Source organism: Giraffa tippelskirchi, chromosome 4 (assembly GCF_054371585.1).
Source record: "Giraffa tippelskirchi isolate mGirTip1 chromosome 4, T2T-mGirTip1v1.2.pri, whole genome shotgun sequence".
In the NCBI taxonomy this organism is placed as follows: domain Eukaryota; kingdom Metazoa; phylum Chordata; class Mammalia; order Artiodactyla; family Giraffidae; genus Giraffa; species Giraffa tippelskirchi.
In genome coordinates, this window is record NC_137278.1 from 201,210,504 (window position 1) to 201,223,516 (window position 13,013).

Genomic DNA, 13,013 nt, shown 5'->3' on the forward strand with positions numbered 1-13,013 from the left:
AAGTCACATAGATGGGCATGAGCAGATGCAGGCTTTGAACCCAGAGTTCATTCCCATACCTGACCATCATGGCTCCAAGACAGTGACAGAGAACGTGACAGGTTCAAGTTCCCCCGATGAGGCCCAGCTGGACTGCAGAATGGAGTGAATGAGAAAATTCAATCTCCAATCATTGAAAGAGCAAATACAGGCAGTGAAGTCCCAGGGTCTGTTCTGTTTAACTTTCCCAATGGAAACCACACTGACAAATGGAACAATTCTGTCTTGGAGTGAAGTACAAATAATCAGAGATCAGAAAGATACCTCAGGAGTATTTTCAGGGCCAGGTAATTGTTGTTCAGTCACTAAGTTGTGTCTGACTCTTTGCCACCCCATGGACTGTAGCCCACCAGGCTCCTCTGTCCATAGCATTCCCCAGGCAAGAATACTAGCGTGGGTTTCCATTTCCTTCTCCAGGGGATCTTCCCAACCCAGGGATCAAACTCACGTCTCCAGCATTGGCAGGCGGATTCTTTACCACTGAGCCACCTGGGAAGCCCTCAGGGCCACATGAGTGTGTAAGTCGCTTCAGTCATGTCTGATGCTTTGCAACCTTGTCTATGTTAGCCCTCCAGGCTCCTCTGTCCATGGGATTCTCCAGGCAAGAATACCGGAGTGGGTTGCCATGACTTTCTCCAGGGGATCTTCCCCACCCGGGCATTAAATCTGAATCTGTTATGTTTCCTATACTGGCAGGCAGGTTCTCTACCACTAGAGCCACCATAGTTTCTGGGATATTGTGACCACGTGACACTGCTTTTTTTTCTCCAAGAAGCTCAGCATGAAAACCTCAGGAAGAGAGATAGGTCCTTCAAGATCATGTTGGGGGTGGAAGGTAGAATGAGAAGGGGAACCAGGGCTTTTTACATGTTGCCCACGCGTATACTTACCTGGAACATGCTTGCTGCCAGAAGCCCACCGTCATTCCACATAAATACAGCCTCAGAGGCCAGGCCAGCTCCGGCCTCCCTGGACCTCAAACTGTGCCAATTCCAGAGTCTCCACACAATTTTACTCGCATAGCCTCTGAAAAGAGTTTTGAAAAATTATGTGTCTCATCGTACATTTCAAGTTGACATCCCCACATTTTCATGATAAGTTTAAATGGTTGTAAATGATGCAATTTCTAGTGCTTTGTAACTCTTGACAGTTAAAAGTAAAATAAAATCGTTGCATCACTCTTTAAAAAGTTTCCAATGAAATATAAACACCGAGCTATTTGAAACCTTCTATTATCCATTCAGAAATATATAAAAGCTCTTTTTTTAAAAAAAAAAAAAAAAGAAAACAAAGATTTCACATCACTTCTTTTTCTCCTTGGAAACATAGTTCCATTCCATTTCCTCCGTAAAGCTTTACCCTGATGCAAGATAATTTTGTGCTTGAAAATCTTTCATTGATATACTACCCTGCCAGAAAAAGAGATACATAAATTATATTTAAATTAAAATAAAGTTCCTGTGACTATAAGGCTCAGTGCCACAGATTTCTTCCAGGTTGAACTATCATTGCAAATATTATTAGTGTACAATTGAACAAGGGCTTCCCTAGTGGCTCAAGTCGTAAAGACTCTGCCTGCCAATGCAGGAAACACGAGTTCAATCTCTTGAGTCAGGAAGACCTTCTGGAGGAGGAAATGGCAACTCACTCCAGTATTCTTGCCTGGAAAATCCCCATGGACAGAGGAGCCTGGTGGGCTACAGTCCATGGGGTCTCAAAGAGTCAGATGTGACTTAGAGACTAAACAAGAACAATTGAGTAAAACAACATAATTACATGATGAGCTTTAAAAGTAGTTGTCAATAAAAAATTTAAATAGTATCAGAAATGTATCTCTTAAAGAGATGGGTGATTGGGGGTGTGTGGGGCCTGATTAAAGAAGGCTTTCTAGATAGACATGAGTGTTTCAAATGTCTCTGTCTTTGGTGCCTGGAGGGAATCACATCACAGGCAGATGGACCTGGAAGGATGGAGGGAGTCAGTGGGGTGACAGGCATGTCTCTCCTCTGTAGTGGGGGGAGGGATGGCTGAGAATGGTCAGAAAAGAAAGGACAACCTCTGCCCCAGGTTGTCCTTTGTCCAGTGTTAAGATTGAACACATAGGAAATTTGAGGGTCTGGAAACTGATTCCATTAAAACCCATCCAGATACCACGTGAGTTCCTTGAACACATTTGAAGATGCCATAAACTACTATAAACACTTGGAGCCCACTTGGGGAGGTGTCAATGTGTACTGATTCACCCACATACAGGATAGTTTTCATCAGTTCGTCAATATACATATAGGCATAAATATACCTGTACCTTCAGCAGGCTTAAAGAAGGAAATGAGTTTGGAGGTATTTTGTCTGTAAAATCAGTCAAAATGGATACTGTCATTGATTTATCTGAAACAAATAAAAACAATGATATGCTACATAAATTATAGATGCTCTCAATATTCCCCCATCACAAGGTCATTATGGTTACAACCTTCCCTCTTATGAATTAGAACCATTGACTGATTTTATGATGATTAGAATGAAAACTGATTCAACAGATTGGAACTTGGCACGTCTGTGATCACCCGTAGGTCACGCACAGAGTTGTTGACTTCCGTCAGTCCGTTAGTCAGGACAGGCAATGGTATACATCGGCAGAGACTTCCAGATTTGGGGGGATTAATATACTAAAAGCTTAGTTGTCTCTCATGCTACACATCCAGATGGGGTCAGTGCAAAGGCTCTCCTTCACAAAGGCATTGGGAGATCCTGGCCAGCGCATTCTTCTTATTGTGCAGCTAGTCCATCTGGATTCCAGGACAGAAGAGAACAAAAGGGCATTACAACGGGCCTCTTATGATCTCAACCTGCAAGGGACACATCCCTCTTTTCAAGTACTTTTGGTCAGAACCAGCCGAATAGTGTGTCCAGACACAGGAGAGAAGTGAATGTTTCCATGTGGCCAGAGTGGAGGAAAACAGAATATCTTCGGGACTAAACTGCAGTAGAAGTTTATATAGGTGTCACTTGATAAGCAACATTAGTCAATTTGGGGAAAAAAGTGATCACCAAGGTTTGGTGGTTAATAATGAAATAATGAGGTTCTATTCAATGCAAACAATGACTATAGAAACAGGACTGAACATGAGAAAGGCAAAAAATTTTAATCTGATATGAAATATGGCAATATGGCAAAACTGGTAAACTGTGAAGGAATGCCATTGGTCGTCAAGGATGATGGTGACCCAAGACCTCCCTAGGGCAGTGTTGATTCTACAGGGTCATGTGAGGAGATGGTTGGGAGTGCCCTGCCATCACAGGTTCTTGGTTGCACCAGGCTCCCCCCAGCTGTTGAATGGAAGTGATTTGGCAAGTTAACAATGCTCGCCTCCCAGGAGGTATCCTTTCTATGTGCCGTGTAAGCCCCTGGACTCAGCTCTGCCTGCCTCAGCTGTGTGACGCAGCACTAAACTTCTGTGAGGGTGGTAGGATCGGTGATAACGCCTCTGCCCCCGGGGCTTGGAGAAGCGCCTTCCAACAGCTTCCCAGAGACAGTGACTAAGCCAGATCTAGTACCAACTGGGATCAGTCTGAGGGCATTTGGGTTTCCTTCCTGAGGACGTAAGTATTTGGAGAGATTCCTATCTATGTGGCCTGTTTTCATATTCGTGACCCTGCCGGATTTGAGACTTTTAGCCTCCAAAACTAAGAGACGGAAACTTGTCTGTCATCTTAAACCACTCAGCAAGCTGTCAGTTTTTGGCAGTCTTAAGACACCAACTTCCCAGGTGGTACTAGTGGTAAAGTACCCGGCTGCCAATGCAGGAGACTTTAGAAATGCAGGTTCAATCCCTGGGTCTGGAAGATTCCCTGGAGAGGGAAATGGCAACCCACTCCAGTATTATTGCCTGGAGAATCCCATGGACAGAGGAGCCTGGTGGGCTACGGTCAGTGGGGTCGCAAAGAGTCAGACACAACTGAAGTGACTTAGCGTGACACATGACACTAATACATGTGGGAACCTGTGTCCATGGTGGCCTTTAAGCCCCTCAGAAGTGGGCAGCTGGGGATGAAGGGGGTCTGTGGGGTTCCTTCGGGAGTCAGCAGGTCACCCACAGAAAACTGACTTTCCCGGGGGCCTTGGTGAGAAGCTAAGAAAATCATTTCAACCATTAATCTGTTTTCTTGCATCAGCTTCTCTTTGCAAAAAGCTGTACGCCATGGGGCCTCATTACCTGGTTTTTCACAGGCGGGGTCCCAGCTGGCTGTGTGCCTTGGCCTGGACTGGTGTCCTGCTGACGCAGAACGAGACCCAGATGTGGAGAGCCAGTCGCCAGGGGCAGTCTGGCCACCATCCTGCTGCTTTCTGTCTTGGGGTTGAGTCGCTGGAGATCACAAGGGTGGGCCTGTCCTCCCTGTTGTTCCCCCTGTGATGTGAGGATGCTGTGAGTGAGGGCTGAGCCCCTTCACCTCCAAACACTCTGGCCTCCCCTTGGGGCTGAGATGGGGCTGAGTTGCCAGGAGCATTTTCGTTCAATGCAATGTGTATAGACAATACAGCTATAAAATCAGGTTCCAGTCTAGCCTCTGAGGAAGAATGGCCCTACGTGGTCCCATGTGGTCCTTCATGGAGGTAAAGAGGTTTGGAGGGCACAGGGAAGGAGGGCCATATTATTTGCCTATCACCTTTACCTGGTCAGAAATGTCCACCCTTATAAATACTTACGCACAGACAATCCTGTGGGTTACAAATGAAAGACTGAAACATAATCCCAGAAGGTCACTGTTACCTGGAGCTCCTGGCCTCTCTCCTCTGCACAGAATGACTGACACTCTAAGTCATCACCTTGGAGGGTGAGTGTTTGGGTGAAGATGCTGGACAGGTTATTTCTGCAGGAGGCGGTGGCAGCATTTAGTGCTGAGAGGTGGTCGAGGTGGACAGAGGGAGATGACGAGAAGGGACCCGTGGGGCTTTGACAGGAGGGTTAATCCAGGCTGACTCCTCAGAGGTGTTCCTGGCTGCAGGAGGGTAGTGGGGGTGTGGTTCTGCCCAGTGGTCTGGCTTCCGAAGCTGTGGGCCAGACAGGAAGAAAGGAGAAGAGAAACATATCCATCATCCCACCTCACAAAGAAAGTTACTGTCAACATTTCAGGGTGAACACTTTTTAGCCTTTTTCTTAGTCCAAATACACACTTGCCTTTAAAAGAAAAATGGAATCATAACACACATAAAATTTTATAGCCTATTTTCTTATAGTGTAAATAGTCTTTGTCTACATCACTAGTATAATTCCTTGTTGTGGTTCACATCTCTGTATGGGTGCTCCCTGGTTTATCCACGAGGCGGGTGACAGCAGAGACTCTGAGGACAGACGGCTGGGTTCAAATCAGAGGTTTTCCAGCATCCATCAGCTGTGAAGTGACCCTCATATAACACGGCATAGCCAGCTCTCCATATCCACAGCGGTCTGTAAAACAGGAATAATGGTGCTTCCCTCATAGGGTTGTTCTGAGGAGCAAATGACTAAAAATCTTTTTTAAAAAAATTGAATTGTAGTTAATTCACAGTACTGTGTTAGTTTCAGGGGTACAGAAAGTGATTTCATTATATATACATATGTATGTATATACATATATGTATGTATCTATTCTTTTTCATATTCTTTTCCATGTATGGTTTATTACAAGATATTGCCTATAGCTACCTATGCTATACAGTAGGTTCTTATTAGTAACCTGTTTTGTATTTGATAGTGTAAATGTGTCAATCTCAACCTCCCAGTTTATTTCTCCCCTCCTTGCCCCTGGTAACCATAAGTTTGTTTTCGTAGGCTGTGACTCTATTTCTGTTTCGTAAATAAGTTCATTTGTACCCTTTTTAAGCTTACACATATAAGTGATATCATAAGATATTTCTGCTTCTCTGTCTGACTTACTTCACTAAGTAGGATAGTTTCTAGGTCCATCCACATCACTGCAAATGCCTTTATCTCATTCTTTTTTTATGGGCGAGTAATATTCCATTGTATAAAGTACATAAATATACCCCATCTTCCTTATCCGTTCTGCTGATGGACATTCAGTTTTCTTCCATGTCTTGGCTATTACAAATAGTGCTGCTTTGAACATTGGGGTGCATGTATCTTTTTGAATTAGAGTTTTCATCTTTTCTGGATATATGCCCAGGAGTCGGATTGCTGGATCATATGGTAACTCTATTTTCAGTTTTTTGGGAACCTCCATACAGTTTTCCCTGGTAGCTCAGACAGTAAAGCGTCTGCCTACAATGCGGAAGACCCGCGTTTGATCCCTGGGTCGGGAAGATCCCCTGGAGGAGGAAATGGCAACCCACTCCGATATTCATGCCTGGAAAATCCCATGGACTGAGGAGCCTGGTGGGCTACAGTCCATGGGGTCGTAAAGAGTCGGACATGACTTCACTTTCACTTTCATACTGCTTTCCAGACTTCCCAGGTGGCACAGTGGTAAAGAATCTGCCTGCCAATGCAGGAGATGCAAGAGATTCAGTTTTGATCCCTGGGTTGGGAAGATTCTCTTGGAGTAGGAAATGGCAACCCACTCCCATATTCTTGCCTGGAAAATCCCATGGACAGAGGAGCCTGGTGGGCTACAGTCCATGGGGTTGCACAGAGTTGGACACGACTGACCACACAGCATACTGTTTTCAATAGTGGCTGCTACAATAATCTCTTACTATTTTCATCTAACCAAACTTTTATGTTGGGTATTTAGATTGTTTCCAGGTTTTTCACTCTTACAAATGTATTGTAATCAACAAATTCAGTGCACTCTTAATTGCTTCCAAAAAAAATTTTTGTGATCACTTTAAGGAATCTTTTCCAGAATGAATCATGCACTCAACATACAGTGAGTGTCCCTGTACACCAAGCATTAGACTCACACAAAGAAACATGAACACAATTCTCTTTCTGAAGACATTTAAGATGTAGTGGGAGGAGGGCTGGAGAAAAGGCACCTTCGCATCCAGATATTATACCATACACCACACCGGAAGAGTGCTTGTCTGTAGCGCCCCGCCCAGGAGGGCAGAGGGGAGAGCCTCACCGGAGGGTACAGTCAGGTCACAAAAGACAGAAAGACGCCTCCTCGGCTCCCATCACCTCCCAAACTCCAGTAGGAATTCAGGATGGCTTCTGTTTGTCTCATTGAGAATCTGTTCCCTGGAAAAGGAGCACCCAGGGCTGTGTTCCAAAGTGAGAAGCTGAGATATGGGTGCTCGTTGCAAGACCAAATATTTAGAAAGTACCTTTTTCTTGAAGGCAAAGAACACATTTCACAGCTGAAAAGAGAAGTGAAAAACGAAACTGGAGAGGCATGAAGGTAATATTTACTTGCTAGATTTACATGGCGCCTACCTGGAGAAAAGCCTGGCTGTGAATCCTGCCAGTGCCCCTGACACGGGTCACCAGCTCTCAGTTACCCGGCTCCCTGTGAACACCCTAAGGCATACTTTGCAATCATTTTGTTGTGGTTGTTCAGTCGCTAAGTCATGTCTGATTCTTTGTGACCCCACAGGCAACAATGAAGATAAATAAAAATAAATAATAAACAAATTAAAAAAAAAACGAATTCACAGAGTGAGTGGACTATCATTTATTCCGAAACCCAAAGATAGGTTTTCATCTTTAATTCTCAGCTTCTAGCTACTGTGTTATTGTTTAGTCACTCAGTAGTATCTGACTCTTTGTGACCCCATGAACTGTAGCACGCCAGGCTTCCCTGTCCTTCATTGTCTCCCAAAGTTTGTTCAAACTCATGCCCACTGTGTTGATGATGCCATCCAACCATCTCATCCTCTGTCACCCTCTTCTCCTCCTGCCTTCTATCTTTCCTAGCATCAGGGTCCTTTCCAATGAATCAGCTCTTCGCATCAGGTGGCCGAAGTATTAGAGCTTCAGCTTAAGCATCAGTCCTTCCAATGAATATCAGGGTTGATTTCCTTTAGGACTGACTGGTTTGATCTCCCTGCTGTTCAAGAGACTCTCAAGAGTCTTCTCCAGTGCCACAGTTTGAAAGCATCAATTCTTCTTTGTGCTCAGCCTTTTTTATGGTCCAACTCTCATATCCATACATGACTACTGGAAAAACCATACTTTGACGACATGGACCTTTGTAGGCAAAGTAATGTCTCTACTTTTTAATAAATTGTCTAGGTTGGTCATAGCTTTTCTCCCTAGAAGCAAGTGTCTTTTAATCATTTTAAGCAATCATTTTACTGTCACTTTAGACTGCCCCGTGCTCTGTGCAACCCAAGGTCACCCTTGGGCACCCCTTTTGAGCATAGAATCGTGGTATCACCATGTGTTTGGAGTCAGATCCTCCTGGGCTAAGTCCAGGCTCCACAGTTTACCAACCGGATGACTCTGGACACACAAAGTCTCTAAGTCTCAGTTTCCGTATCTGTAAAATGGGGATGGCAATCACAGCAGTAGCACCAGCGTTATCCTTGCACTGAAGATGAAAGGAAATAACGTGATGGAATACCTGTCACAGCCCAGCCCACTGAGCACTGTCCGATATTGTCATTATTCCTGTACTGCAGTGTGTAGAGGGGTGCAAAACAATTTTAGCATTAGTTTAAACAAATAAACAGGTGCATGGGCCTGCCTCTGAAACACAGCCTATGGTGGTGCACTCTAAAGCTAAACGGAAGGGATCTTTGGATTTGTGTCGTTTCTGATTTTTCTCTCTTAGCTTGAAAATTGAGTGTGAACACACCAGAATGGTAAAGAAGCCAGATTTCTCTCTTTAACCAACCAAATCTAGACCACTGTTCACAGTAGAATGAAGAAGATGGATAAAGCTTAATACCTCTCACAGGGGCCTTGGCATTGTAAGCTGGGGCCCAAACGCTTGGCCCAAGGAATGGAGCTGAACCGGTGAGGATTCAGACATGAATCCGGGTGCCTACAGAGGCATTTTGATGCATACTGTGGTGGCATCTTAGGGACTTCTTCCACACTTTTATTACGTTAACTACCTTCTGCCAGACATCGTTCTGTACACTTGAGATAAACTGACATGCAAAAAGGACAGAGATCCCTGCCCTCATGTGGTTTACATTTTAGTGGGGGAAACAGTCAATAAAGCATACAGTAGATGAATAAGTATGGTATGTTACACACGGCTTAAAAAAAAAGTAGAGGAAGGGGAGATTGAGGGCCCTGGAGGGGCTGCTAGGTGCAGTGGGAGATTGACTCCAGGACCTCTGAGTATGCTGAAATCCGTGGGTTTTCAAGCTCCTTTTACAAAAAGTGTTTGGCTGTTCCCGGTATCTGCGATTGCACATTGGCGTTCCGTATTCGTGGTTCCACAGGAGCAGACTCAATGAACCATAGATCCATCTGCAGATCCACTATACTAAGTGGGGTGGTCAGGGTGAACCTCGCTGAGAAAGTGAGATTTGAGCAAAGTCTTGAAGAAGATGAGGGGGTTCATCAGGTAGATAGCTGAGGTGGGGGTTGCAGGCAGGGCAGACAGCTAGAGCAAAGGGCTCCCCAGGTGTGTGAGTGGGAAAGAGAAGGAGGGCTGTCCTGGAGAGCCTGGGGGACAGAGTGGAGTGGGTGAGGCTGGATCAGGGACACCAGAGGAGAGGCCTTGAGGCCATCTGGACTCACCAGCTCCGGGTCCCTGGAGGCTGCTCTGAGGGCCTGGCTTTTACTAATTGAACAGGGAGCCCTGTGGGGGTGGGGGTGGGGGGTAGGTGCAGTTGCACAGAGAGGTGCTGACACGTGACCCTTTAGGTGCTATATTGAGAAGATACCCAAGGACAGGAGGGGTTCGAAGGGGTACAGACCCTCTGCAGGAGCTCGAGTGAGGGGCATGTGGGCTCAGGCTGGGGTTGCAGCGGGTAAACTGAGAAGTGGTCACATTCAAGAGTCTTCGGAATTTCCCGAAGGACGGGATGAGAGAAAGCAATCAAGAACCACTCCAGATCTTTGGTCTCATCAACCGAGAGACGGGGAGCCTGTTGAGGAGCAGGTTTTGCACAGAAAACAAGGAATTGCGCATTGGATCTTTTGGGTTTTGAAATGCCCGATCGAGACTGAGTTGGCCGTGTAGCCTGGTGTTCAGGAAGACGGATCTGGGCCGGACACACAAATCTGGTCATACCACTGACACGGGAGATGGATGGGCTCCCCCAGCGGAGAGGAGGGCGGCTGGGGAGTGAGGATCTGAGCGTAGGAAGCGGGGCGTTTTCCCAAGTGGGAGCTGTAGGCGCCCCTGCCAGGGCCCAGACAGCCCACTGTCAGGAGCCCGGGCCTGCAGGGGGTGCCATGGACCTTTCGTGGCTGCCTGAGGACGGGGAGAAAGGTCCCCCGCTCCGGAAGGAAAGCGCTCCGTGGATTCCCGCCGGAGTGGCAGAAATAATTAAGAGGAGAAGGTAAGGATCTCGAGTAGCACACGTGCTCCTGTGCCTCGGAGGAATTAAGAAACCTCGGTCTATTAATTTGCTCAGACATCTGGGCACCGCTGCCTCGCCAGGAGGCTCCGCCCCTCGGGCCCTCTCTCCCTGCCCTGTCTCTCCCCATCCTCGCCTCTCCACGCCACTCGTGCAACCGCCCAAGTCCTAATCGATCAAACAGAGCCTTGGCATTACGGCTTCTTTTGCTCAGTGGCCCGACCCGCCGAGACTCTAGGTGGGCTGATGGCAGCCCCTCCTGGAATTGCGCGCCCGAGGCCTCGCCGCCTTGGCGCCCGCGCAGGACGTGGGGGCCGGGGCGGGGAGCGAGGGGTGTGTCTGGACGGCATGTGGGCCGAGGCGCGGGCGATCGGGCGAGCTGGGGCTCTAGCCGGGCTCGAGTCGGCTCCGCGCGCCCCGCGCCGTGCGCCCCGCGCCGTGCGCCCGGCCCCGCGCGCCGCCGCCACATCTGGAAGCGTTCAGCGCGTCCGCCTGGGGCGCGCCGGGCGGGCGGGCGGGGCGGCGGGCCGCGGGGTGAGCGCCGCGCTCCGCGCTCCTGCCCGCGGCTTCCTCTCGCCGCCTCTGCAGAAACAGCTCCTGCCAGAGCGGCGCGGGCGCGGCCCGGAGCGGCGGCGCCTTCCTGCCTCCTCGCCCTCGGGACTCGCCGGACCTTCGGGCAGAGAAAGCGGAGCCGGGCCGGGGAGGACGCGCCGAGAGCGGGCGGAGACGGTTCGGGCCGGCGGCCGGCGGGCCCTCCCTCAGCCCTGGGGTCCGCGCGCCCCTCTCCCCTTCCGCCTCCTCTCGCTCTGCCTCCCGATTTATTTTCTCAAATGCTGTGGCCACCAGAGGTGCGGCGCTGAATTCTTGAAAGGGGCCCGGATGTGCTGAGGATGCGTTACAGCCCCGCTGAAGGAGGCAGGAGTGGAAAGGAACGGTTTCTGGTGTTTGATGCAATGATGGGGATCAGGTAATCGTCAGAGGGAAAGAAGAGCTGCTGCAGACCCACGGCTTCCTCGATTCTGCACGAGAACCGCCGGCCCGGAGCAGGGATCAGGGCAGACCCGCTCGGGGGTGTTTGACATTTCCTCCTCTTCGTGGCTTCTTCTCCTGCTCACACGATTCTTGGTCCATGGTCAATGAAAACACGAGGATGTACATTCCGGAGGAGAACCACCAAGGTAAGGCTGGACCCCGCCGCCGCGCCCGCCGGCCTCGCCAGCGCGTCCTTCTCCCCGAGCGGCCGGGGGCCCGCGGGACCCGGGCCGAACCGAGCGGAAAATCCCCGCCCCTCCCCCGCCTGCGCCCGCGGGCCCCCCGAGCCGCGCGTCCGGAGAAATTCCGGGCGAGGGGAAAAGTTCCCAAGTGTCTGCTCCGGCCTCTCTGGCTCGCGCTCGCCAGGGGAGCCCGACTGCCCGGCCGGCGACGCCCCCGGCCCCGCGGGCCGGGGTCCTCGCCTCGCCCGGGCGCGGCTGGGAGCGCGCGCACGCGCGCGCCCCGCAGCAGGCCGGCCGGCGCCCCCGCTGCCCGGCGCCCCAGCCCCGCGCCCTAGCGGGAGCAGCGCGCTCCAAGGGGGCGGGTGGGGGCCGAGAGACGGCTGTGAGTCTCTCGGCGCCTCTCCCTTTCCTTCTCCCCCTCTTTCCCTCTCCCTGTGTCCCTCTTCTCGGCTCACCTACACCCTCCCTCCTCTCTGCAGCCACTGACCCCGCGCGCCCACGCCCCGTGTGTTCTTATTCGCACCCACATGCGGGCTAGCACCTGAGGATGTCAGCGGGGGTTAGAAATCGGGCGGTGTGTGGGCTCTGCTTTCTCATGTTTTAAGGCAATAATAAAGGGTGTGCCGAGCTCACGCGGCTGTACACTGTCGCCCAGTGTTTTCCAGCGTCTCCATCCTTGGCATCAAGTGTCAGCCGCTCCCCCTGCGAGGGGGGAAGGCCTTCAGGCAACTCCCCGCTTCCTGGAAACTTTCTCCCTCACCTCCCCCCCCCCCCCGCCCATATTAACAAGTTATTATTTTTTGGCACTGCTCAGCAATTAAGGTCAAGATGGAGCGGAGAGGGCCGGTCTTGCTGGAGTGTGGCCGCCTCCAGCTCCGGCTGGGCCTCCCCCGTGGCTTCCTCTGCCTCTGGGTGCAGGCTCTGCCTCGCCTCTCCCAGTTTCCCAAGCCTCCCTGTTTACATGCTTCCTTCCAACCTCTTCCTTCTCAGTACCTGTCGCTGTTGGTCCTGCTACTTCCTGGGCACATCAGGTGCTCCTGTGAGGACAGCCTGCTGGAGGGATCGTCTCCGTGTCTCTCCTTTCCAGCCTCCTCCCTCCTTTGGCCCCCAGCCTCACCCTTAGCAGGCAGAGTCCCTACCCTTTTGGAGCCGGAGGCTGCTGGGCAGCTTCCCTGGGCTCCATCCAACCTGAAACTGATCTCCAGCTTGGGTGGCCGTGGGGAGACTGTGGCCTCTTTTGGTGGAAAAGATTGTGTCAAGGGCCATGGGTTCTAGCGTGAGCCACAGCTTTTGGGTCAGGAGGGCAGCTCTGTCCCCATGTCCCACCCCTCACC

At 50.2% G+C, this 13,013-nt stretch overlaps 1 protein-coding gene across 2 annotated transcripts in view; it reads left to right on the top strand.

Annotated features, from left to right (window-relative positions):
* Nucleotides 1–10,800: 10,800 nt before the first annotated feature.
* CACNA1C (calcium voltage-gated channel subunit alpha1 C) overlaps nucleotides 10,801–13,013 on the top strand; it is a 384,443-nt gene continuing 382,230 nt past the window's right edge. For both annotated transcript variants that reach the window (XM_081589902.1, XM_081589903.1), the window contains exon 1: nucleotides 10,801–11,643. In XM_081589902.1, coding sequence (XP_081446028.1) covers nucleotides 11,595–11,643 — 49 coding nt within the window. In that variant the 5' untranslated portion in view covers nucleotides 10,801–11,594. The remainder of the gene's footprint in view (nucleotides 11,644–13,013) is intronic.